The 27,958-nt window shown below is 41.3% G+C and overlaps 1 protein-coding gene across 2 annotated transcripts; it reads left to right on the forward strand.

Moving 5' to 3' along the window:
- The first annotated feature begins 304 nt into the window (after positions 1–304).
- Positions 305–27,778, forward strand: LOC138214214 (oxysterol-binding protein-related protein 7-like). Of its 2 annotated transcripts, XM_069175605.1 has the most exons (23): positions 305–352; positions 7,527–7,722; positions 7,870–8,013; positions 10,533–10,586; positions 10,702–10,815; positions 11,021–11,188; positions 11,770–11,911; positions 12,545–12,663; positions 12,898–12,987; positions 13,111–13,267; positions 13,580–13,713; positions 18,126–18,218; positions 18,801–18,981; positions 19,170–19,244; positions 20,785–20,999; positions 21,102–21,239; positions 21,323–21,386; positions 21,480–21,558; positions 23,219–23,363; positions 23,511–23,661; positions 23,937–24,063; positions 24,176–24,298; positions 26,637–27,778. In XM_069175605.1, the coding sequence occupies exons 2-23, from the start codon at positions 7,573–7,575 to the stop codon at positions 26,743–26,745; spliced, it is 2,772 nt and encodes a 923-aa protein (XP_069031706.1). In that variant the 5' UTR covers positions 305–352; positions 7,527–7,572; the 3' UTR covers positions 26,746–27,778. The 2 variants fall into 2 exon arrangements, with proteins under 2 accessions (XP_069031706.1, XP_069031707.1); XM_069175606.1 differs by lacking the exon at positions 18,126–18,218.
- Positions 27,779–27,958: the final 180 nt, after the last annotated feature.

Consider the following 27,958-nt stretch of genomic DNA (forward strand, 5'->3'; position numbering starts at 1 on the left):
TATAAGACAGGATAGGTATGGACTGGAAAAGGAAGACTTCGCACAGAACAGGACTTCAGGAAATCAGAAGGGGGTTTAACACAGGCAGGATTTGGAAATAGGGTGGAGGTTCCAGACTAACTCTACACACCCCGAGACGGTAGGTGGCGGTATGCACCTATAAAATTGGTTTGCAATCCGCCAATAAACAAAAAGAAATGCACCTGTCCTATCGGTGCGCACCTGCGTCACTCCAACCCTGGCCACGCGCTGGCAGCGGCTACAAGCGCGCGCGGCACTCAGCAGGTTTAGTTCAGTGCGGTTGGCGAACTTCAGCCGGGCAGGACGAAACTTCACATGGGAAACTTCGTTGGTGAGTTCTTGCCTTGGAAATGTTCAACTGTACCTTTTCGCTAAAGTCAATGTCTGCTGTTGTTTCCGCGTTTAAGCGCAATGAAAGTTTTTGTTACGCCTTCGGAATTTTTTATTTTTTTAAAGTTGATATTTGAATGAAACGTCGCTCTGACGGCAGTTTGGCGCATTAAACCTGCTTCACTAAACATATGTGAAGTATCCAGCAGGTCTTTGGCTGGATGCCAGTGTTTCTGTCGCCGTGGAGCTTTAATAGGACTCTGGTTTATTAAACCTCGTGCTTCTCTTCAACAGAAGTCAGCTGTATGTTGGTTTGCCGAGTAAATTGCCACTGAATTTGTTCGCGGATTGAGGGATGACTACGTTGTTTCTTCTTTTCATGTTGTTATGAAGTTTTGTACTTGTAGTGTATACATTTTGAACCTACTTTTAAATGTGCGAAACCTTAATTCTATTTGTGAAAATGTAAAAAACAAACTTTCCCTGCTTTTTTCACAGCAAGACCCCATTAGACCTGGTCCAGATTTAAAACCAGTATACTTGGATCAAACCTGTACTCGCTCATAATAGAGACTAAAGATTGTCCAAAATTTTTTTGACTTGTGAAATCTGGATTCTATTTGTGAAAAAGCAGTGAATTGACATTTCACTGCTTTTTTTTTTTTTTTCAGACATCTAGATAAAGTTATATCTGGTTCAGATCTGTATTTAGACAGACTATCCTAGAGAGGTTGAACATTTTGTCAAACACAGTTTATGATTTATGAAACATTTATTCATTATGTAAAAATGCAGCAGAGGGACATTTTAATGCCCCCCTCCCCCATGGAGATGTGGACTAGTAGCCCACAGTCAAATGCAGCAAAATGTCGTTTTTTGTGTGATTTCACAAATAGTGTAAAAGTTTGCAATTAAGATCTTGAACAATCTCTAGCCTCTCTACAAGTCTAGTCCGGGTTTGACCTGTCTTAAGTGTAGTGGTTTAACATCTACTGCAGTTTAGATGCAAAAACCAGCAGTGAAATATCCCATTTATTCAAATTTTGTAAAGTAGAATTAAGGTGTTACAGGGCCGGCCTTCAACGTGAGCCCGACTTCAGCTGGTTCACTGCCTCTCTGCTGTCTGTGGTCAAACACTGACGGGGAGAAAGTTCTGCAGTCAGCTGCTGCAGGTGGAGAACATGCATGTGATCATCAGGGTTTTCCCAGAATAACCAGCAGAACATTGAAGAGCAGCACCCAGGCGTTATTTTACAGCCTCCAAGACCAATGAACAGAATAAAACTGCTGATCCCAGGTTGTGTCTGAGAGATGGTGATGCTCAGTCTGGTGAGCAGAGCCTGGACTTAGCTGTGTGTTTAATTGATTTGTAAGTGAATACAATTTCAGTATTTAAAAAGTCAGTACTGTGTTCTGCTTCCCACCTGCTGATAAAAGTGAAGGTGCTATCCCCACCGTTGGCACCAACGTGTTGTTCAAGCCCGACCAGGCCCACTTCAGGTGGACCATCTATTCTCATATTAACAAACCCAGCTGCTCCAATATTACACTATTTCTGCTCACGCACATATCACTCTCCTTCTTTTAATAACCTCAGCTTAGCAGAAAGCGATGGCTTCTCTCCCTCTTAGTCCTGCTCGCTGTGTCTTCTATTGCTTTACATGCTTTCACCTTTAGTAACAATGGTTTTCAACTGCGATGAGTTGGTCGTCGTCATCTTGAAGAACGCTGACGGTCAGAAAATCTCAGTTGCATATCAGTGGAAGCAGGCGGATCATTGGTGGTGTTGGAGCTGCAGGTCGACTACTGCGCAGTCAAAATACTGTCAAAGAAAAAGTCCTGTTTGTAATAATGCTGCTGCAGTTTGCTACTCGGTGATGTTGATTTATATAAAGTACATGATGGGTTGTTTTTTTTCCTTTTTAAAAGGACCAATTGGATTAATAAGCAGTACAGTTAAGAGCAGCAGTATCAAACAATATCCATCCCTGTTCCTCATTTACTGTATATACAGGGAACTTGATCTCATCTTTATGTTATGTCTTTATTTGTTGTGCCAAATTATGGAGAGTAGTTTCAATAAGAGTATCAACAAGTATATTCTCCACCGACGGGAAACTCTGCTATCGGACAAAGTCACAGCACACGACCCTGCGAATGTTAAAAGAAGCCCAACAATCTTGGACAGCGATGTTCTGCCTGTTGACATGAGAACGTCACTCAGGACACCTCACTGCTTCAGTGCTGAAGGCTTTCTGAAGCATCTCATGGCTCTTTTGCCAATTTTCAGTTTGACAAAATAATTTGTTGTGCGCTCTCTGCTCAAGTCTACAGTGACATTGCAAATGTGCACGTGCCTTTGGTCACAAAACACATGGAAGTCAAGTATCCAGCGGGTGAACCTGAAGTACTGGAGCACGTTGTGTTCACACAGCGGGAGCTTCTGATCCACCCTGAAGTACTCAGCAGTCAAAAGGCCATCACATTCTTTTCCTACTGTGTGCCATAAAAATAATAATCACAAAATAAGACTCATATTGAATAGATTTGAACTGCAATTTACTTTTTCATCTCATTCATACTCTTCTGGTCTGGTTCTGTATCAAAACCCTTATTAGGTCTGTTTTATTACTAAAGGACTGGGTTCACTCTTGTCCTCATTAAAAAAAAAAAAAAGAAGAAGAATACCTTCACAACAGGATCAGAATGAATTTAGATTTTAAATGTTTTTATTTTTAAATGTGTTTTTTTCAACAGCAAAGTCTTTATAAACTTAACATCTCACTCGAAAGAAACCTTAAAAACCTTTTTAAATGCTGTCACAAACACCAGAAATGAAGTGAATGATACTAAAGAGCGCTTCTGTCTCATTTACAGTGTTGCCACCGTCAGCTAAAATCATCTTCTTCTTCTTATAATAAAGAAGCCTGTCTTGAGTGTGAAAGACTGCAGGTCACACGATTCCTTGTATTGGACTTGAAAGTGTTTTGTGAGCACTTGTGTAAGAGATCCTATCAGTCCCGTCGGGCCGAACCTCGCATGTTACTCCGGCACATTCTTGGAAAGAGGAGGGGAGGAAGAACCAGTCTGTCCAGCTCTCAGCACAGACGTAATGCTGCACCACAAACACACGTTTATTTCTCCAAATGAGGAAAAAACATGTTCACAGTTCTCTTGATCTGGCTGAAATTGATTTACATTTTTGAAGTGCTTAAAGATCCAGGGCCAACAGAAGCAAATGAAATGGTGAAAGTTGTCCTACTGTCTGAAGGTGTACCGAGTCACCACCTCAACTCAAAGCCTTGTTTTGATCCTCTCCAGTGTGCCGTTAAAAGGATTGCATTACGATGTATATCCTATGAAACTGCCTATGTCTCGTCTGTATGATGAAGCTTTGAAGAAAAAAATGGATTTAGAAATTTGATCCAATTTAAACATTGTTGGATTTTGTGTGCAGCTCCATGCCCACTACTCTTGATCGAATGACACACGAACTCGTCATTGCTTAAATATGAAACGCATGTCACAACAGCCTAGGGACAGAGCTTTGTAATGACGACTGTCAACATATAAGTATACTGAATTTTTCACGTAATAAAGACGGGTGAAACACCTGCAGTATAATATTTAGAATTTCCTCACTGATTTTACAACGAGCATGGTTAAATAATTCCCTAACTTCTGATGGCTTCACAACATATTACATGTCAAAAATAGTCCAGCTCCTCCTGTCGGACTCTTATTAGGATTCAAAATAATGACATCATCATGATGCTGCTGTTTCCTCCAAAGTGTCTAGTAGAGCCGCGAGTGCAATTATTGAGGATGGAATAGAAAGGTACAGAACGCAAGTAAATAAAGGTTAAATTATTAATTTTACTAAGAGTACAAAGTACTAAATCAAGAGATGAGTGCATATCAGTAACAATCAACATAAGATGAATGATAAGTACATATATGAATACGAATAAGATAAATTCAATCAATGACTGAATCTAAATAACATTTCTTCACAATAGAAGAATAGGAAAGAGCAAAGATAAAATGATCAGTGAGAAGATGCAATGTAACACTGTTGGAGATGTAAACACATGCTGGGAGCTGGAAATTGACTGTTCTTTTAGCCTTTCTTAACAATGTCAATACAATAACTCATCTTTGCATGTTAAGAATGTTTTTATGAGGAGTCTATAACCAAGATATTCATTTATTATGATGATGTGTAGTGTAAAGTATGCTGGGAATGTTTTGGTCTCCATTCAAGTTTCTGTCTCCTCCTGAGAATTTACTAGTTTTCTGAATTTGTAGCAAGAAGAAAGTAAGTTCAGATGTTTCACTTTTTTATTTATTTTTGTAAATCCTATATGGTCCGATGGTTTAAAAGTCAACACAAGAGCAGACGTAACCTACATTACAAATAGCCAATGTGAAGGGGCGAAGATTCCTGTTACAGCATCCAGAGGTGGACATGTTGATGATGACATTTAGAAATGTGACACTTGACCTGCTTTTACAATCGCACACTATTTCTTTTTACTTTTAGTACGGACAGCAGCTCCCTTTAAAATGAACTGCAGTTTCATGTACTATGTTTACAATTAAGAAAAACTACGTCATCATAAAAATGTATCTTGAACTTTGACCCACTTTGTCGTCTCCATCGACATCTGTAGTTTGAAGTGAGAAGAAAAAGGACGAGGTTTAGAACGAGTACGCTTCCTTGTAATGCCTCTTCTTCTTTTTCTTCTCCTCCTTCCATTTGCGGGGGGAGTATTAGCGCCACCAACTGGCTCAGTTGATGCGAAGTATTTTCGGCTGTGCAAAGGATTGTGGGTCAGAACAGCCAGAGTAGAATGCTGGCCTGCATACTGCAAAATAAGAGTATGTATGTATGTATGTATGTACACACACACACACACACACACACACACCATATATATATACACATAAAATATGAGATGAACCAGTCTGATCAAGAGTACCTCTACTGCAAAAATACATTGTTTTCTGAACTGTAAGCCAGGGACAGCTGTGGTGGAGTTGGTGGAGTTGGTAATCAGAAGGTTCCCCGTGTCCTCTTTCCCACTTGCCAAAGTCTTTGGGCAACACTGAAGCCCAGTTACTCCCGATGACAGCTAGCATCATGTGTGTGTATGTTTGGTAGATGAGAGGCTAATTGTAAAGAGGGCAGACCATCCAACCTGCGTTTTGTCATTTGACCCTAAAATTTCTCTTCTCAAAGTTGCTATTGTTTGTCTTTTGTAGGTCTGAACTATTTAATACAACTCTTAGAGTTTCGACTGCGTATCAACTGACAGCAGATCTGTGACAGAGCTTGTCATTCTTGTAGCTTCATAGCTGGCAGACTTGTTGGGTCAGGTAGAGTCGCTCAGCCCCGCCTAGATACCTGCTGGCTTTGACATGCACCAGTCTGACAAGCACCTCATCACTCAGGTGTGGCTCAGCTCTGCAACTCTCAGGACAACACGATACCTTTTTCACATGCTGAAGGAACGTTCCGGGGTTCCTAGTTTCCTTTTTTTTTGTGGTCAAACATTGTTTTGGAGTGTAACTAAGAGAATAATTTTTGCAAATCTACAATTACTCTGAGAAAGTTTAAGGAACTCCCCGGTGACATCTGAGGAGCAGCTTGGTAGATATCATATCTTTTGTTATTGGATCCAAATCTCTGGATTTTTAAGAGTTGCATTCTATTTCTTTGACATGTAGTTTTATGTACGTTCTGTATGTCTACACTGGCATCAGTATTACTCGTACTGTGGTTGTGCACTTTTTTTTTTTTAACTTGCTCCCCCCACCCTCCTATGAAATTACATACAAAATGGTATATCAATATATACTTTACATCATTGCATGTACTGTCATCAATATGTAAATCAGGCCGCCAGGTTGGTTTCTATCTGCGTAGAAAAAACAGTGTTTCTGGATGACTTTAAAAACCTGATTGAAGCCTGCCGTTCCTGTGTGTTGTGTGCGTGTGCATGTGTAGACCAGTTCAGGTGTAACTATCCATCCCAAATAACCTGAAGAGGAAAATATCCCGATTTGTGTATTATTTTTTTGAGCATATGATAATGGATGCATGCCATCAGCAACAATTAGCTGCTGGAATCTGGTTAAACTTCTTGAAACTGGAGACTGGAATTTCAACAACGAACACTTCCTCTTTCAACAGCTGAATGGAAAAAAAAAGGAAATGCCACTATGGGGAACAGTTTTTTTTTTTTCGTGCTGCACAGAAGGATGCGCTGGCTAAGCTTCAAACTAAACTTGTGAAAATGAAGAGTTATAAGCCTCATCTTAAAAGTAGAGTGCATGTCTGCCTCCTGAACCCAAACTGGGAGCTGGATCCACAAGAGACGGGCCTAAAAGCTAATTACGCTGCCTCCTATTCTACTTTAAAAACTCTAGAAACCACAAATAAGCCTTTTGGAATAACAAAGTGCTGTTACTTGATATGGTTTCATATGCTGATAGGATTCTCTGTGAATTTGTTGATTTTACAGGGAACCAATGAAGAGAAGTTCAAATGGAAAAATATGATCTATCTTGCAAAATCATGTCAGTACTGTTGCTGCAGCATATTTAATCAACTAGAGCTATTTCAGAGTGTTCAGACATAATTGATAAGAAACAATTACAATATTCCGACCTAGAGGTAACGAATACATCGAATCGTTTTTTAGTATTGCAGAAATCTTAGAAAATATTGCGCAGGTTTGAGAGGGCAATCCTGGAGACATATATTGCCATTTCAAATATGTTTGAGTTTTTTTTATGTAATCCTGTAGTGTGAACGAAAGTAAATGAATATTGGGCAGGAACCCACATTAGCCAATGAGAGCAGGCTCACGGGATGGCTTCATCAAACCCACGAGGCCACAGCCAAGTAGTAGTAATGTGGAAGTGCATCTCCAGGCAGTGGAAGGTCAGAATGTATAGAACTGAATGCATTTCTAATCATCCCAGGTTTTCACTGTCCCCTCTGCCTGTGTAACGTTAGCTTGTAGCATTAGCACTAGCCCCATGTGAGACTCTCAATAAAACTCTCATCCCAGCTTGCCTCCAGTTTACACTGCAAAATGTCAGCCATGCTTGATTCTGTCTTCAGTCATGACTTCATCCTTTTTTCTTTTTTTTTTCATTCTCCGCAGTGCAGTGCGCTTTGCCATGAGACCTAACTTTCCCTGAAGGTCCTCCATGCACCGATTTCCTCATCACATAGCACCGATGGACCCTCAGGTGTGCCCCCCCCCGATGAGCAGCATCCTCGACAAATCCCCGGCCAGCACATTCAAACCTGGGCATTCGCGGAGCAACAGCACGGGCTCATCCAAACAGTCAAAACAGGTGAGACCAGATATCCAGCTGCAAAGCATGAAAATGAGAAAATATAAAGAATAATTAGCTGTGTTTGTGTGTGTGCACACATTGTATATACATCTGTAGATTTACGTCTTTTTTACATATTAAAGTGTTTTATTGTGTCTCTGTCAGTCTCGTCACTGGGAGGTTATGGATGACTTGCAGAGTTTGGATGTGTGTTCAATTCCTGGCTCCTCTATGGACCTCAGTATCCCTGGGATCTGTGAGGGCTACCTGATGAAGAGGAGGAAGTACCCACTGAAAGGCTGGCACAAGGTGAGCTCAACACAACTTCAACACAGCATCTCAACTACTCTGCTTTCACATTTCCTCAATGCAACTTAAATACTATGCCATGATTATTGTCATTAAATTAATCTGTTCATATTTTTTTTGGATTCATAGTTTGGTCAATAAAACATCACAGAATAATAAAGATGTCTTGGGCAAATCTCTAAAGTCAGAATCTGTCAGATTTGAATGAGGTTGGTCGGTGACATTTCACCAGTTAGCTGCTTTAAAATGTCTGCGATCACTTGAAGCCCAGTTGTTGAACACAACGCTTCAGGGAGGAGAGAGTTAAACACCGTAAAACGGCACAATACAGAGAAGCTGCACCAACTCACTGAGGCAGCATCTTCCAACAAGTCACTTCGTTCAGTACCAGAAACGCATTACAAACATACTCGTAGAACTGCAGTGACGTCCACTAACTATTTATTTACTTTATTTCTGTGCAGCCGTTTAATTTCAGCTCAGTGTGAGAGTTGCTAATGCATTTTTCTGTCATACTTTAATGTAAGAGGCTGAAACCAGATAATTTCTTATAATTTATTTACTGAATTATTGTTGCTTGAAAATGTTTGCCGTGACTTTAGGCCTCATGATCTGGGTTGTGTGTTTATACGTCTGTGCAGACGACGCATGTTCCTATTCTCTTGTGATCGGTTGTCAAAGGTCACATGGACGAACTGATTCGATTTTAGGGCTCGAAGGTCAAGATCACAGAGATTGCACCACACTATCTATTTTTTGTCTTTATTGGTCAAATTCCTTTAAAGTCTTCCCTACATACAGTTGAAACCAGAAGTTTACATACACTGTGCAAAAAGACACATAACACTTTTTTTCTCACTGTCTGAAGTTAAATCAGACTAAACCTCTCCTGTTTCAGGTCCGTTAGGATTACCAAAATTATTTAACTTTTGCTAAATGTCACAATAATGAGAAAGAGAATTTCTTAGAGAATTTTATATTACTTTCTTTGAGGTCAAAAGTTTACATACACCAAAAGTACTATGTCTTTAAACAACGTGGGCAAGCCCAGATAATGATGTCATGGCTTTTGAAGCTCCTGATAGGTTAACTGACAACATGTGAGTTAATTGAAGGCACACCTGGGGATGTATTTTAAGGCCACACCTCAAACACTCTGCTTCCTTGTTTGAAATCATGGGAAAGTCAAAAGAAATCAGCCAAGAAATCAGGGAGAGAATCGTGGAGCTCCACAAGTCCGGTTCATCCTTGGGTGCAATTTCCAGATGCTTGAAGGTGCCACGTTCATCTGTGCAAACAATTATACACAAGTATAAACATGGGAATGTCCAGCCATCACACCGCTCAGGAAGGAGACGGGCTCTGTGTCCCAGAGATGAACGTGTTTTGGTCCGACATGTGCAAATCAACCCCAGAACAAAAGCTAAAGACCTTGTGAAGATGATGGCTGAAACTGGTAAGAAAGTGTCATTATCCACAGTAAAACGAGTCCTGCACCGACATGGGCTGAAAGGCTACTCAGCAAGAAGGAAGCCATTTCTCCTAAAGAAACATAAAAAAGCCAGATTACAGTTTGCAAAAAGACACCAAGACAAAGACCTTAACTTCTGGAGACATGTCCTGTGGTCTGATGAAACTAAAGTGGAGCTGTTTGGCCATAATGACCACCGTTACATTTGGAGGAAAAAGGGGGAAGCTTGTAGACCTGAAAACACCATCCCAACTGTGAAGCATGGAGGTGGCAGCATCATGTTGTGGGGCTGTTTTGCTACAGCAGGAACTGGAGCGCTTCATAAAACAGACGGCATCATGAAGAAAGAACATTACCTGGAAATATTAAGGCAACATCTCAGGACATCAGCCAGGAAGCTAAAACTTGGGCGTAAATGGGTCTTCCAAATGGACAATGACCCGAAGCATACTGCCAAAATAGTTAAAAAGTGGCTTGAGGACAACAAAGTCAATGTCTTGGAGTGGCCATCACAAAGCCCTGACCTGAATCCCATCGAAAATTTGTGGGCAGATCTGAAAAGGCGTGTGCGAGCGAGGCGGCCAACAAACCTGACTCAGTTCCACCAGTTCTGTCGGGAGGAATGGGCCAGAATTCCATCAGAGTACTGTAAGAAGCTGGTGGAAGGATACCCAAAACGTTTGACCCAAGTCATGCAGTTCAAAGGCAATGCTACTAAATACTAAGGAACTGGATGTAAACTTTTGACCTTGAAGAAAGTAATGAAAAATTCTCTAAAATATTCTCTTTCTCATTATTGTGACATTTAGCAAAAGTTAAATAATTTTGGTAATCCTAACGGACCTGAAACAGGAGAGGTTTAGTCTGATTTAACTTCAGACAGTGAGAAAAAAAGTGTTATGTGTCTTTTTGCACAGTGTATGTAAACTTCTGGTTTCAACTGTATATTATATGAGTCTGAAAAGACATGCGTATCAACTGCTACTTGACTGGTTGGCAGTGACTTTAGTTTTCTTTCTAACACTTCACTGTGATTGGTTCTTTTCAGAGATACTTACTGTTGGAGAAAGGAATTCTCAAGTACTCAAAAACACAACAAGATGTAAGTCATTAACACACATAGCCATAAGCTTGCTTCAGTTGTTTGGATTCAGCTGCTCTCTTTGATTTTGAGCTTATAGTAGAAGGAAATGGTAAGAACACTCTTATTATTTTAGATTCAGAGAGGGAAGCTCCACGGCTCTCTGGATGTCAGCCTGGCTGTCATGTCTGTGAACAAGAAGTCCAAACGCATAGATCTGGATGCTGGAGACAACCTCTACCACCTCAAGGTAAAAAATATATTCCTCTTGTTGGTGCAGAATGAATGAATGGAACCAGCGACAGCATGTTGTTGATCAGATCACTCTCGGCAAAGCAAAAACATTTAAAACACATTTCTGGATATTCTTTAGTCTGCAGTAAAATTGACCTTTTTGTGTTTCTCAGTTTTAATGAGTCCTCTTTTCTTTTTTTCCTTTCCTTCCGGCATGCTAGGCAAAGAGCCATGACATCTACTACATTTGGTTGACCAAGCTGTGCGCCCATCGTGTGTTTAGGAAAAATGAGGCGATGAGCGTCCATCGTGGCGTCCTTCATGCTCTCTCCTTGGGACAGAGCACTCTGCCAGCTATGACCTCACTTTCCCAGCAAAGCAGAGCAACGGTCAGTAGAGATTCCTGCTCAAGTAAAGCGTCACCAGGCCAACAGAAAATGTAATTCCTGATATTCTACTGTAAATCATAGCAACAAAGTTACTGGTCCTCAGTGGTGTTTGGTTTCGCAACTAAATCCATGATGTTCATCAAAATTTGGTCGGTCAAACATCAGAAGATAAAGAAAAACTGTTGGTGGTGCTAATTCTCATGTGCCATTAAACTACAGCAGTTGGGGGTGCCACAAGATGACGTCATTAAAAGAGCTTCAGTCATGCCTTAAAAGGCAGAAAACTATGGAAATAGTGATGGAAATATCATATTTCTAAAGATTATGCTAAATAATTTGCGGTCTGGTGATTGTGGAATAATAGTTCCATTCTTAAATGTGACCAACAAATGTTTGCCTATCTTAACCTAAGGAATAATTTGACAATGGATTTGAAAACAATCAACACAGTATTATATTATTTCCTGGAATGACAGTTGCCTGATGGAAAAAAAACCCAAGTAAAATAAGAATATGATTTTTTTTTTGGGAGGAGGGGGCAGCAGCAATCTGTGTGACTTTAACTGTGTTTGGTCCTCCAGCCTCCTCACTATGCCAGCTCAGCATCAGTATACAACCCAGAGATGGCTGGCTCTGCCCCGGCCGTTGCTTCTCATCCAGGGGTGACCAGCAAGGTGTCGGCATGGCTGCAGCAGACCCACGACATCGATGCTACATCCACCGGTGAGAACCATCTGACATCGGAGCCAGACTGATTGATCAGTCTGACCATATTAATCATCTTTATTTATACAGCACTTTTCTGAACTTACAGTACAAAGTACTTCACATAAAACAAGCCCATCAAATCAAAAGAACCCATGGGTTTGAACAAGCCTTCAAATCCAGCAACACAGTAATAGGATTAAAAAAATAAACCATTTCAGAATAAAAGAAATAAAAGTGTATTACTAAAATCAGAAAAGGCTTTCCAATACAAGTTTGTTATGAGAAGAGATTTATTGACCTCGTTTCCTCAGGCAGCGCGCTCCTGAACTTGGAGGCAAACGGGAAGTCCAGAGTTCAGGGAAGATCTAAGAAAGAAAACTGTAGATTTACATTCCTCAGGAATGTCTCTTTCTGATCACCTGCTGATTCCAAGATCATCAGTTCAAACATCTGTACTTAAGTACAAGGTTGTTGGGAGGTGCAGCCTCTTACCAAGGTCTGAAAGAAGACCCAAAGTGTAACCCTCCACTATAATAATATATTATAATAATGATAATAAACTTCCTGATGTGATCCTTAGTGTCCACACAAAAGCCAGAAACCTTTTCTGTGTGTCTGAACTGTAACCTTTGACTGCCTGTCTTTCAGACCTTGGTCGATGTCAAGCAGAGCTGACAGAACTGGCTCAGCTCATCCAGAGACTCAACTGGCTGGAAGGAGGCCTGCCAATCACAAACACCGACCTGGAGATGCGAATCAACATGCAGGTGAGGACTCTTTTCACAACGGACTGTGTCGTTGCTCAGGTCGCATCTTACAGGAGAAATAACAGTGGGCTGACATCCTTCATCCTATTTTTAACTCAAGCAAATGTATTGTAATGCTTTCATTCCTTTGTGGGGAAGTATAGATAGCAGTATGGAGGCAACAGAAATACATTCAGCAACAGGAAAAAAAATGTTGTTTCGAGAGGAACGTCAACTCTTTTGATCTTTTTTTAGAATCTCTCTCTGGAAAAACCCAAGAAGAAGACGGGGAAAGCGACCGGTCACTCCAGGACGTTGTCCCGTGTTGAAGCAATGGGAGGAATGGTGAGAACCTAATACTTTCATCATAGCAACATCATTTGGCTTTCCACAGAGAATCCTAAATCCTATGAAAGGTTTAACCTCGGAGCACTGTTCCTCTTCTTTCTTTTTGTCTTTTTATTTTAGTTCACTTCCAGCCACCTGAGTACTAATTGCAGTTCTGGTTTGGGGGCGTCCGTTCAGTCCATCCCTGACTACGTCTACACTCAGCTGTCCAACCCTCAGGTCACCTCACCCGAAGCCAAGAAGCTGCACCAGGACATCTGCACGATGTCTCAGAGGGGTACGGCCATCAGTCTGTTTGAAAGTGGCTCTCACTAGATTCAACTTATTCTTTATAAGAAGTGTTTATTTTCCAGACAAGGCTAAAAATACAATTTTGCAGTTTATAATGAAGTAATTTATGCAATATTCAAAAACTTAGTGTTAAGATTCACATGTCTTTTGATATATATGCAAAATAAAATGAAGCAATTTCTAAATCCCTCTGATACTGTGATTACCGTTGATTTGACTTTAGTCTACTGATTGGCATCAGTTAATTAACTGAAATCAGTTAGTGTGATTCATAAAGTTTGTGTATGTCGTGTTGCAGTTCACACTTCTCTCAGGTCCGTTCATGAGGTTCTGACCTTGGAGAGAGAGAGACTGAGGCAGGCCTGGACCGGCCCGGATCTCAGGAACAACACCTCACAGCAGCTGGCTACACTCTGCAGCACTCTGTCTGAGGTAACTCTCTCTCTCTCTCTCTCTCACTCGCACACAGACACACACACACACACACACACACACACACACACACACACACACACACACACACTCTCTCTCTCTCTCTCTCACACTCACACACTCTCTCTCTCACACACACACACACACACACACACACACACACACACACACACACACTCTCTCACACTCACACACACACACACACACACACACACACACACACACACACACACACACTCTCTCTCTCTCTCTCTCTCACACTCACACACTCTCTCTCACACACACACACACACACACACACACACTCTCTCTCTCTCTCTCTCACACTCACACACTCTCTCTCACACACACACACACACACACACACACACACACACACACACACACACACACTCTCTCTCTCTCTCTCTCTCACACTCACGCACTCCCTCTCACACACACACACACACACAGACTCTCACACACACACACACACAGTCAGAGACAGACACACACACACACACACACAGACTTTGTTACTCCTTCGTTACTCCTTCATTGCTTCTTCACTGTTTCCTCCACAAGCTCCAGCCTTAATACTGATCATTGCTTCAAAATATTAGTATCGACCTGAAAAAACAAAACAATGGAGGCCAGGCCTTCACTGTCTGTTTTGTGAGGTGCTGTGTGAAACTGTAAAGCAGGTTTGGGCTGTTTCTCAGCAGGATAGGCACAAGTTATCACAGGTGTGACCTGAAGGAACACACCTCGAGTCTTTCTCTCCTCATGTAACACAAAGACACAAGTCAAAGGAAGTGTTGGTACACACTGAAAAGCAGGAGTCCAGTCAGGAGAGCTGTTTGTTGCTGCTTCCACACTCACTCGGTGACCTTTCTTCTTTGGTCAACACCAAAGAAGAAAGGTCACCACAAGGTTTTTTCTTTGCCGCTGGTTTGTTGGCTGCATGTGTCTGTGTTGGTGAGCATCCTCAGCTGCTGAGACTTTCAGCTTTCTTTAGTTCTTGGTTGCCTGGCAGCCAACTGTCACCCTGTGTTCATTCTGAGCAACATGTCGGTTCGATGACACCTGTGAAATCTTACCTGTTGACTGATTTTTTTTAAAGGAGTTTTATATGCAGATCCATTTCCTGCTTGTGGTTGGCACTACTCGGGCTATAGAAACGGTTCTTGTAAATTCTTTTGTCCATTAGGTGCCGTATTCACAAAGATTCTAAGAATTCTCTCAAAGATCTCCTATCTTAGACGAAAAAGATTTAGCAAGGAGTCTGAGTTTAGGAGTGATTCAGGAAACTTCTCGGAGCAAGGAAAGGAAAGCCTGATCTTTCTGAGGAGGTGTGGTTGACCCCGTTGCTAGGTGTAGTTGACCCCATTGCTAGGTATGACTCATCCTTTTAAAAGATGTAATTGGTTGATTTAAAAAAAAAAAAAAAAAAAAAAAAAAAACCACTCTTGGTGAGAAAGGGCACAGAATGGACAGTGACATCCAGTGGCAATAAATTGAACTGCGTGCTGCTGAAAGGCTTTCTGTTTGTGTGCTCACTACAGATGAAGGTTGTAACAGACTTGTGTAATTTTTTCAAGTCACCAAATATCTTCACGCTGCGACCTCTTTCATTTCTGCCGTTCTTTCATTAAGCTGGAGAAGTGAGATCGACCACAAACTTCCTCCCTGCACCAGATCATTTGTAGCGTTTCATTCCGTGTCTGAAGAACATTTCTCTGACCTCGCTGTACTGCTGCAATTTTCTCCTGTTTTTAAGAAATTCTTGAGCCTTTTAAAAGTCCTCCTACCAGCTTTTTTAAGGGTTAAGATGCTTCATGAATATCTTTTATCTTTACAAGGATCTTCTCCGAACTTTAAGGGGAAATTCTAAGGAAACCTCTAAGAATTTTCTTAGAATTTTGCCACCAGGAGTAACTTTTAGTCTCCCTGGAGTTTTTCAGTGTGATCAGTGTTTATGGATCAGCTTTGGCTTAGAGATCATAAATTGTTAACAGCAACGCCTGCGTTATATGGACTTTTAAAGTCATTGGTGTTTACCATGCAGAAATTTAAACGCCATTCACTTATTTTATTGTAAATTTGATTCAATTAAATTTTATTTATATTGCGCCAAATCACAACAGAGGTTATTTCATGGCACTTAACACATTAAAGTCCTTACAGCAGAATTTTACAACATTATACAGAGAAACCAACAATTCAACAATTCCCACATAAACTAGGAGGGAAAAAACTCCTCTTTAAGGGAGAAAAACCTCCAACAGAGGGAAGAAAAACTCCCTTTAACAGGAAGAAACCTCCGACAGAACCAGGATCAGAGGTGGGCGGAGCATCTGTTAACAGAACCAGGCTCAGAGGTGGGCGGAGCATCTGTTAACAGAACTAGGCTCAGAGGTGGGCGGAGCATCTGTTAACAGAACCAGGCTCAGAGGTGGGCGGCCATCTGCCTCGACTGGTTGGGGTGAGAGGAGAGCAGAGAGAGAAAAGGACAGAATAGAGATACAAGAGAAGAACTGTTGGTGGAGACGACAATCACAGAGCAGAGACATGCAGCTCCATGACGGGACATCTGGAAAAGAAAGAACAGAAACTATATGAGCGAAGGAACTTAATGGAGACAACAGATAATAAGAAGAAACTATGGGAGAGAAAAAGATGGTGAGGTATGAGTCAGTTAAAGAGTAGGAGGAAAGAAAAGAAGATCAGCATGTAACGAGGTCCTCCAGCAGCCTCGGCCTATAACAGCATAACTAAGGGTTGGTTCAGGTCTACCTGAGCCAGCCCTAACTATAGGCTTTATCAAAAAGGAACGTTTTGAGTCTAATCTTAAAGCTAGAGAGGGTTTCTGCCCCTCCAACACAAACTGGGAGCTGGTTCCACAGGGGAGGAGCCTGAAAACTGAAGCTCCGCCTCCCATTCTACTTCTGGAAACTCTAGGAACCACAAGTAGACCAGCGTACTGAGAGAGAAGTGCTCTGCTAGGATTATATGGTTCTATAAGATCTCTAAGATATGATGGAGCCTGGTCATGTAGAGCTTTGTAAGTCATCAAGAGAATTTCAAATTCTATTCTTGATTTCACAGGAAGCCAGTGAAGAGAAGCTAAAACTGGAGAAATATGATCTCTCTCGTTAAATCCCATCAGTACTCTTGCTGCAGCATTTTGGATCAGCTGCAGGTTTTTAATGAGTAATTTGGACATCCTAACAACAAAGAATTACAATAATCTAGTCTAGAAGTAACAAACGCATGAATGAGTTTTTCTGCATCACGCTGAGGAAGGATTTTCCTGATTTTATTAATATTACGTAGATGAAAGAAGGCAGTTCTGGAGATTTGCTTTATATGGTGTCTAAAGGACAAATCCTCATCAAAGATGACTCCAAGGTTCCTCTCAGTTTTGCTGGAGGCCAAGACAACGTCATCTAGAGTAACTAAGTGATTACAGAAAGAGTTTCTGAGGTGTTTAGGACCAAGTACAAGAACTTCTGTTTTGTCTGAATTTAGAAGCAGGAAGTTTTTGGTCATCCAGGCCTTTATGTCTTTTAGACAGGCTTCAAGTTTTACTAACTGATTAGTTTCATCTGGTTTTATAGAAAGATATAGCTGAGTGTCATCTGCATAACAATGGAAGTTGATGCAGTGCTTCCTGATGACATCTCCTAATGGAAGCATGTAGAAAGTAAAAAAGTATTGGGCCTAACACTGAGCCTTGTGGAACTCCATAACTAACTCTTGTTTGTCTGGAGGGCTCATTGTTGACATGGACAAACTGGAATCTATCTGATGAGTAGGATTTGAACCAGTCTAATGCAGTTCCTTTAATCCTCGTAACGTCTTCTAATCTCTGTTATAAGATCGTATGATTAAGTTGTGTTGCCCCAGTATTTTTAGAGCTTCTCCCCCAAAAGGGATGCAAAGTCAGGATTTCTTCTCCTTCGTTTCATTGATTTTTCCCAATAGATTTTTGTAATAATCTTTTGCAACCCTGACTTCATAAGTGATTTACTGAGTTTCAAGAGTGACCCGTTTCACTCTTTTATGAAGGATTTTCCATCAGTAGAAGATAATTGATGGTTAACTAAGTTAATCTGCTATTTTATGAAAGAAAGAAAAACACCCATTGAAATCCATAAATCACTTAAATGTTTTGTAACTTGACATTAATTCAATTGAATTGAATTGTGCTGCTAAAGCATTACATATTTCATGTCAGCGCAGAGCGAGGTGAAAACCTGACGCATTAATGCTGCATGGAAGTGCTCTGGAGTCTGCATGGCAGTCGATGCATTTATTTTTGATCATCTGTGTTTCCTCTGCATTTCTCCTGCATGGCTGGTCTTTGTATGTCCACATGTGTTGTATGTCCACACGTGTTGTATGTCCACACGTGTTGTATGTGTGTGTAGTTTGACATACAGTCCCATCTGACCAAAGTCCACTCGCTTTCCCTGTCCTCTGACTCTACTGAAGAATCCTTCTGCACCGTCCGTCCTTACCAGGTGTGTACTGCATTGTGTGTGTGCGCGTGTGCGCTGCGTTGTGTGTGTGCGCGTGTACTGCCTTGTGTGTGTACTGCCTTGTGTACTGCGTGTGCGAGTACTGTGTGCGCACGTACCACGGTGCATTAGTACTGCGTTGTGTGTGTACTACTACGTTGTGTGTGTGCGTGTGTTTTTTTAATCGTCCTGTCAGTCATTTGCATCCATTTTTATTTTGAAATTTTGTCTCACAATCGTTGAGAAATAGTTTTTCCAGAAATAATGACAGCATCTTAGACTAAGTTTTGTCCTGCGGTTGATGATGGTTAGATTGATGAACACGGCTGACGGACCGACGCTTGGTGATATTTTGTGGGTCGCACCAGTTTGTATTGACCCTCATCTGAATGTGTCTGTGAGTGGATTGCATCTTTTTCCGCCTGTTTGTTGTACGCTTCTTGCCTGTCACTTTACGTCCCTGTTGGCTGATGGTCTAAAACTCCCTCTTATTTTCTACACTTTAATGGCTGATTTTTCCTGTAGAATGGTAAAATACAGTTTGAAACACAAATCCTTTTTTCCCCTTATTTGTACTCATCACAGAGGACACCATCCATGGGTCGTCACATTCATCGTGCACCCTCCGTGGCAGAATCCATGGTAGAGTATTTTGACGCCAGCGAGGTTATAATGTGTGAGACTTCATCTGAGGCAGAGGCTTCAGATGAGTCAGGCCTGAGTGACATCACCACCACCAGCAACTCGGAGCCTGAGGAAGGACACTGTGAGTGTTTACCTAACTTGTTACCAGCATCAGTCAAATCGTCCTGCCAAACCACACCAACATTTACTGACCAGCAACTCTGAAGATGAAAAAATAATGTCTCTTCTCTTCTCTTCTCTTCTCTTCTCTTCTCTTCTCTTCTCTTCTCTTCTCTTCTCTTCTCTTCTCTTCTCTTCTCTTCTCTTCAGCCACAGCCACTCTAAACTACAGAGCCAGTTTGAACAGCGCGACTGATAAACCCAGCTCCGTGCCTACAAATACTGGTAACATCAATCTAGTATATACAGAGTACACATTGGAACTGTAAACGTGTCTTATAGGCAGGAAGAATGATGATTGTACAACCCTGTTTCCAAATAAGTTGGGACGCTGAGTAAAATATAGCCTAAATAGAAAAACAAATGCTTTGCAAATGTCATAAACCCATATTTAATTAAACAGACCAAAGACAACATGTTGAAACAGAGAATTTGTTTTGTTTTATGAAAGATATATTCTTATTTTGAATTTGATGCCCGCAACACATCAAAAAAAAACTTGGACAAGGGCAACGAAATACTGAAAAGTTGAACACAAAGGTGTTGGGTGGAACATCTTGCAACTAATTAAGTTAATTGGCAACAGATCATTAACCTTATTAAGTATAAAAAGAACACCCTAGAGGGGCAGAGTTTCTGTCTATCAGAGAATGGTGAACCCCTCTCCATCTTCACTGCTGTGTGGGCAAATAGTGCGACAATTAAGAAAAAATGTTTTTTCAAAGTAAAACTCCAAAGAATTAGTGGATTTCATCGTCTACGGTTCATAATATCATTAAAAGATTCAGAGAATCTGGCAAAATCTCTGAACACAAGGGACAAGGCTGGAAACCAATATTGGATGGTGGTGATCTTCGGGCCCTCAGGCAGCACTGCATTAAAAACACACTATTCTGGAGTGGAAATCACTGCATGGGCTCAGGAACACTTGTGAAAACCATCGTCTGTGAACACAGTTCATCGCTGCATCCACAAATGCTGTTAAAACCCTCCAAAGAAGAAACCAGATAGAAACATGATCCAGAAACACCCCCGCCTTCTCTGGACCGAGATCATTGAAGATGGACTGAGGTGAAGTGGAAAACTGTCCTGAGGTCTGATGGATCACAATCTGAGATTCTGTTTGGAAATCATGGATGCTGCATCCTCCAGGTTAAAGAGGAGAGGGACCATCCAGCTTGTTATCAGCTCAGTTCTAAAGCCAGCATCTGTGATGGTACAGGGATGCATGGGTAGCTTGAACATCTGGAAGGAAGCATTAATGCTGAATGATATATTCAGGTTTTGGAGCAACATATGCTGCCATCCAGACAACGTCTCTTTCAGGGAAGGTCTTGTTTATTTCAGCAGAACAACGTCCAACCACATTCTGCACGTATTCCAACAGCCTGGTTCTCTAGTAGAAGAGTCCGCTGATAAACTGGCCTCCTGCAGTCCACACCTGTCAATCATTGAAATAGTTTGGTGCATCATGAAATAAAAAATACGTCGAATGAGACCCTGAACTGTTCAGATCCTGTATCGGGCAAGAATAGGACCACATTTCACTTCTAAAACTCCAGAAACAGGTCTCCTCAGTTCCCAAACGTTTACAGAGTGGTGTTAAAAGAAGAGATGATGCAACACACTGGTGAACATGATCCCGTCCCAACTCTTTTGAGACATGCTGCTGGCATCAAATTTGAAATATGCATATATTCATGCTTATAAAAAGAGTTTGAGTTTCCTTGAATACCTTGCATTGTTTTATGTTGCTACGATTTAGGTCGTCGCACAGTCCTCCCAGCCCCAGGAGCAGACAACAGCCACATTGGCATTATGAACATGCTTTACAACAATATTGGCAAAGACCTGTCCAGAATCTCCATGCCTGTTGCTCTGAATGAGCCGCTGTCCTTGCTGCAGAGAGTCAGTGAAGAGCTGGAGTACTCTGAGCTGCTGGACATCGCCAACCACATTGACGATCCATTTGAGAGAATGGTAAGTCGGGTTTACATAGAGTCCTAACCAGCTGGAGCTCAGAGCAAGTTGAGCTCAGTGGAAGGTTTATGAATAACTGAGAATAAACATGTATCTTTCTAGGTTTACGTGGCAACATTCTCCATCTCGGGTTATGCCTGGGCTTCCTGGAGGTATCGCAACAAACCCTTTAACCCCGTCCTGGGAGAAACGTATGAGAATCACAGAGAAGACCGAGGATTCTACTACATCAGCGAGCAGGTAACCAGCAGAGACCGACCTGCTGACTAAACATCAACATCTGCTTTATAACACGCTATAATGCTGTGTTGTATGTCGTTCAGGTCTGCCATCACCCACCCATCTCTGCTTGCCACGCAGACTCGGAAAACTTCACATTCTGGCAGGGTAGGCACAGCATGTTTACTGATCAGTGCATGATCCACCTGGACCTTACCGGACCGGACTATACTAATGTCTCATCGGTCTGTCTGCCCTCAGATCAGAGATGGAAGAACAAGTTTTGGGGAAAGTCAATGGAGATCATCTCCAGTGGACTGGTCAATGTTACCCTCCCCAAGTAAGTCACTTACTTTTAATCATACCAGTCACACAATAATGCAGATCATAGTGGGTCTGGAAATAGTAGTATAAACTACTAATATTTAGTTTCAATAAGGGGCAGCTGTGGCTCACACTATAGTTTGGCGGTTCAAACCCCATTTCCTCCAGTGTACATGCCCAAATGTTTTTGGGCAAAAAACTGAACCCCAAGTTTCTCCCGATGGCGGGCGAGCACCTTTTTATGGCAGCTGTGTCGCTGGCAAGCTGTCCTGGCTCAGATGCAGCAGAACAGGCCCAAACCATGATAGTACTACCTCCATGTTTCTACAAAGGGATAAGGCTCTTATGCTGGAATGCAGTTTCTTCTTTTCTCCAATCATAACACTTCTGAACCAATAAGTTCTATTTTGGTCTCATTCATCCACAAAACATTTTTCCAATAATCTTCTGGCTTGTCCATATGACCCTTGGCAAATTGCAGATCAGCAGCATTTTTTGGAGAGCAATGCCATTTCTCTTGCAATCCTGCTGTGCACACCATTGTTGTTCACATTAATGAATATAAAAGTGTTCGTAGCTTCAGGTCTGAAAAATGAGGCCGATCCAGAAGTGTCTTCAGCTGCAATACCAGCGAGTGCCACTAGAGGTCGGCTCCAAAAAGCCTCCGGCTCCATAGACTCCCATTCAACTTCTCTCATCAAATCCAAAGTGAATAAAATGTGTCCATCAGTTCTCTCGGTGTTGTTAGCTAAAGTCACTCCTTCTTATTAGTTTTCTGGAGGTCCATCTGAAAATAATCCCTCATTCATTAGAAAAGAAGATTCAAGAAGACCTGTTTTTGGGGGCGTGTCTGTTTGATTGACAGGCCTGTGGTGCAGTCAGGTTACAGCTATCGGTGGGTGGGACGTAGTATCGTCAGGTTTCCAGTCAGATTCACCGCTGGCTCCTCCCCCAGTTTGTCCAAATATGGTCACGTCCTGCTCTGAGCGAGCAAGAACAAAAGTTTTGTGAAGATCAGACTTTGACAGAACCCTGTTCTTCAGATAAAACGGGGCACCCACTTCCACTTGATAATCATCCAATTGACTGAAAGAAAAATTAGTCTAATTTCACTATTAAATTAACTGCTAATAATTTTGCTCAATAAATAAATGCGAGTTAACCTTGCACTGCCAGTCCTCTGATTATCCTGTTACTGAGGCATTGAATTTCCCTTCGATAATGGCAATCAGTTATGAATGTTTGAGGGTCGCTGAGTAAAGAGGCTTTATGTCTCTTTGACTACAGCTGGAAATATTGTGAAGAAGCTTTAGATTCATAGGACTGCAGCCAATCTCCATGGATACAATGATGTGTTTGGAAGTTTTCCACAAACTGATGCAGGAAGAAGACGCAAGAGGACTCCACTGTTGAGAGAAAAATATTCACAAGCTGAAATGCTTCCGGGAGAACTTCCTTTGGACAGATGACACAAACCTGGAGCTTTTTTATACTATATTCATATGTCATATTTCTCCTGTAACAATATTCCATTTATTGTAAACATATGTTTATATATATATAAACTGTGTCACTTGCATTATAGTCGTATCGAGGGACATTAAAAGCTGCAGAAGTTCATCAAATTTGAATTGAAATAAAATCTAATTGCATCATTTGTTTGTATGTGTGCGTAGTTACGGCGACCACTATGAATGGAACAAGGTAGTGACGTGTATCCACAACGTGCTGAGTCAACAGCGCTGTTTGGAGCACTACGGCGAGGTGGTCATCAGAAACACAAATAGCGACGTCTGCACGTGCAAGATCACATTTGTCAAGGTCAGCACACACTTGTTCACACGCACTGCCATCTTTCACTGTTGTACAGACCGACGTCTGACTTGCGGGACGTCTACATAGACATGAGGACTTTTCTTGTCCTAACCTCCTCTTTCGACCACCATGACTTTCCTGCTGATTTTGCAGTCTCGCTACTGGAGCTCTGACAGCAGTAAAAACGAGGTGCAAGGTGTGGTTCTGGACCAGGCTGGAGAGGTGATCCATCGTTTCGGAGGCCTCTGGCATGAAGGCATCTTCTGTGACACTCTGCCGACACCAAAGTGCATCTGGAAGCCCAGTAAGTAACATGGCCTCACGTCCAAGTGCTTAAAATCCATCACACAATACTGTCTGAAGATTACTGTTGACCTCCGCCGACTGATCGGACTTTCATCATTCTTGGAACTGACTAAACTATTGATGTATTCTTTTTCACAAAAACAAATGAATCTTGACAATCCATACTTTTTTTTGCAAATGGGGAAACTTATCTCCCATAAATTCGATAAATTTTTCCACATTGTGTAATGTTCCTATTCTTAATATATATATATAATGTAATTTTTGATTCAGATGTGCAGCCTGATGACCACTTCCAGTTCTACGGCTTCTCACAATACGCCCGAGAACTGAACGAGCTGACTCCGGACCTGCGGGCCGTTCTTCCACCTACGGACACTCGTTTCAGGCCCGACCAGAGGTACAAACAAGCTTTTGTGTTTCATTTAATTTAAACTCGATTTTTACCCTGTTTACTGCACCATTTTCTTTGTGTCCCGGTTGTCGATTCCTGTCCCTCTTTTCTCAATCAGGCTTCTGGAGGAGGGGAAAGTCACGGAGGCGGATAAAAAGAAAGATGAGGTGGAGGAGAAGCAGAGGGAGAGGAGGAAGGAGATGGCAAAGAGAGGGGAGGAGCATGTCCCCAGGTTTTTCAGGTGAGATGTTACGCTTTGGAATGTTTAGGAAGGAAGGTTTGGTATTCCCTCAGCACTCACATCAGCAATACTTAAGAATAGTATTCCTGTAATAGGAGACTCGCAAGAGACAGATACAAAATTTGTCACAACTAAAGCATCTTGTGCGTCTTCTTCTGTGGTGGTTTAGTGGCACCTGACTAGAGAATTTGCACCACCAGCTTTTATTTCAACGAACTTTCCAACAAACAAATAACTCTCATTTTCTTTTGCACATTTTCTTAATTCAGTTAAAATTTGTGCTACATTTGGTTTCTAACATATTGTAAATATATATGAATTGTTTGCATTATTGATTTGGGGTACAGCTTTTTCTTTTCTCACAAAGACACGATTTCAGGAAGTTTAACTTTAAGACAAGAAATAGTACAGCTCACAACTGACTATTAAAATCACTTATAATTTGTAGACTTTGGCCAAACAAGGTGTAACATGCTCATCAGTAAGTTACATATATTGATAGCCAGGGCAAACGTGACTTTTGGGGCTTATCCAGTGAGGGAGACTGTCGCAGTTGGTCCCATGCAAACGTTCATGAAGCAGCTGTAGGAGAAGGCTCACCTGCTATTAACAGATGGTCGTAGATGATCCGATCACAAGTGGCCAGCTCTCAGTATGGCAGTTGTACTATCATGTGACACAAATGCATCTTGAGTGACCAATTGTGGTCGGATCTCACCTCCTCACTCTATATTCAATTCAATTCAACTTTATTTATATAGCGCCAAATCACAACAGAGGTTATTTCATGGCACTTAACACATTAAAGTCCTTACAGCAAGACTTTACAATATTATACAGAGAAACCAACAATTATGCAAAGAAACATGTAGAAATGTGTACAAATTGTCAAAGCAATAGGTACCTAACACCGAGATGTCTTCTCTTCACTGTAGGTTCACATTTAAGTGCCATCTAGTAGTAGTTTGTGATGTTTATCACATTTTTAAATGTCTGAACAAAGTTTAGTATATTTGTTATTTGTAACCTGAACCGTTAGAACCTGGTCTGTCAAATTGTTCCCTGCAGGTTGGGCTCTGCTGCTGTGGATAAAAGAACTGAGCGAAGGGGTTACTGGTCTGATACGTGTCAGAAATTAAACAAGATGAACTGAAATAAAAAATGATGAACTCAGAGGAGGCTTTGGTGAAACAAGCGCCACGTTACAGTCTGTTTTTAGTCACTATGCAGGGTCAGATACAAACACGGGAACGTGGCACCGAGAGCTGCATTTATTTTTGTTTCTTATTCAGAGGACATCAGCTGAATAAGCGTTTTTTGTTTTTTTTTACGTGGCCCAGGACTCATAGTTTAGACACTGCTAGAAGAATGTGACCAGTAGCCCCTTCGCTCAGTTCATTTATCCACAGCAGCAGAGCCCAACATGCAGGGAACAATTTGGTAATCTGACCGATCACGTTCAGATATTTTAAAAATGTGATAAATGTCACAAATTACTAATAGATGGGGCATAAATATGAGGCTTCGGTGAAGAAAAGATGTCTCTTAGTACCACACCACCTCAGAATGTGGTCAGGGCAGATCAGATCCAATGGTTCCTCGGTGCATTCACACCTGTATTTTAAGAGGACCACTTGTGATCCAAAAAACCCCGGGATGAATCCGATCACATTTTATTGCCAGGTCTGCCTGAGGCAGGAATCATCGAACCTTTTTTTTGACACTGCCCCATTTATTCACATAGCTGAGCTCCACTAAACCAGCTGAAAAAACTTCTGTTATGTGAACAATAAAAAATATATACTCAACACACAGTTGCGCGTGAGCTACAGGGTAGCTATTGGTTGGAGACACTTGGCCTAAGGTGTATGTTTTACTCTTTACCAGAGGTGTTAGTTTATTCAACTTACGTTTGCCAGACTAACCAGCTTCATGGCCACAAGAGACACAAATGACAATATTCAATACTCAAAGAAAACTTGGACAAGTGAGATTTATGCTTTATGTCACAATAGAAAATGTCTGCCCACCGCTGCTGCTCTGCTGCTTCCGTGAGCATCTCTGGGGAACCACGCTGGCCTGGTTCCCCCACACTGAATAAAACCGCCCTGAACTGGGAAAAGTTAAACTACCCATCCTCTGGTGGTGGCTTTATATTTATTGCACACTTGAGGGCTATCAATCTTATACTTTCAGCAAGAAACGAATAGGCCTGTTTCCCAAAATGTCAAATTATTCCTTTAAATGTTTATTTTATTTATTTATTTTTAAATATTGGCAGAAAAAGCATTTTCAAGACGATTGCGTCACAATTTTGCGTGCGTGTCTGTTTTCACAGAAAAGCAGTAGATGAGGCCGGCAGAGATGTGTGGCTGTTCAACGGAACCTACTGGAAGCTCCGCAAAGACCCTGGCTTCTCCAAGATGGAAAACCTGGACCTGTGGTAGAACACTAATCGTATTGCTGAGGCTAAATGACAGCAGCCAGCTGCTAAGCGCTTGGTGGCATGATGGAAGAGGAAAAGTTTACCCTTCTCTTGGTAAAAAAATTATAAATTGTAACCATTTTAGATCAATTCCTTGTGCATAAATAGTCCCAGAAGTGTGCTGCTACTGTTACTGTGGGGGATGTAGTGCAGAAGTGCTCTCAGAAGCATAAATGAACCTCCAATTGGTTGTTTTGTGCCATGTAGAGGTGAGGTGCCACTATGGAAAAAAACACGGACTGATTTAGACGAAGGCGGATGTGTTTTCTGCCTGCCTCCACCCATAATGGAAACCTTAAATATTATTATTCACAATTCAGCAACAAATATGAACTGGAATTTTTCTTTTTAAAGCCTTTATTGCTGCCCTTTAGAAAATTGTGGGTAAAAATCTAAACAAGTGAGGCCTCTGGCTACATGTAAAACAACTTATATCATACTTGTGGGATGAATGTCAGATTATATATTATGCTTTTAGTTTTAACATGTCTGATTATTTTTATTCAGTGTCATTGTTGACTGCTTCATAGCAGTTGTGATGTATTCAGGAAGTCATTGTGTCAGAAGCTTGCTGCCTCTAAAGGAATCTTGAACACATGGGGGCCTAATTCTGGTGCTTGTTGGGTTTATTACAGGTCAACTGGTGCTGTCCTGCTTTCTTTCTCAGGGTGTTACTGCGTAAAACAACCAATTGGAGGTTTCTTTCTCAGGGTGTTACTGTGTAAACTTGGTCAAGTTGGTATACATTTTGTTTTCCTATTTCCTTTTTGGTTTGTTTTTGCACACTGCAGATGCTGTTTTTCTGCACACAGGAAAAATAGAGCTCTCCTGTTAGACAAGCCATCTTCTCTGTTGAGGCAATGAACTATTTTTTTATTGATGTTTCAACAATTGATTTTTAAAAGAAAAAGAAACTTCTGTTGAATCCTTGTCAAATGTTTTTTTTTTCTTCATGTTTTTTCTTTTTTCAAATAAAGGTTCGATACTTGGCACTCTTTTGCCTCCTGTTTAACTTTTCTTCATTACTCATCTGGAGTTTTAAGGGAGTTTTTTGCAGTAAAAGTGTTGAAATTTGAAAAAATTGCAAGCAGAGTACATGAAATTGTGATTTAAAAAAACAAAAATATATATATATTTTCTTAAACTACCTTTATAAAGAGTAATATGTAAACATT

Source organism: Embiotoca jacksoni, unplaced genomic scaffold, assembly GCF_022577435.1.
Source record: "Embiotoca jacksoni isolate LCO1_2020_lvr unplaced genomic scaffold, fEmbJac1.0.p SCAF_69, whole genome shotgun sequence".
NCBI lineage: Eukaryota > Metazoa > Chordata > Actinopteri > Embiotocidae > Embiotoca > Embiotoca jacksoni.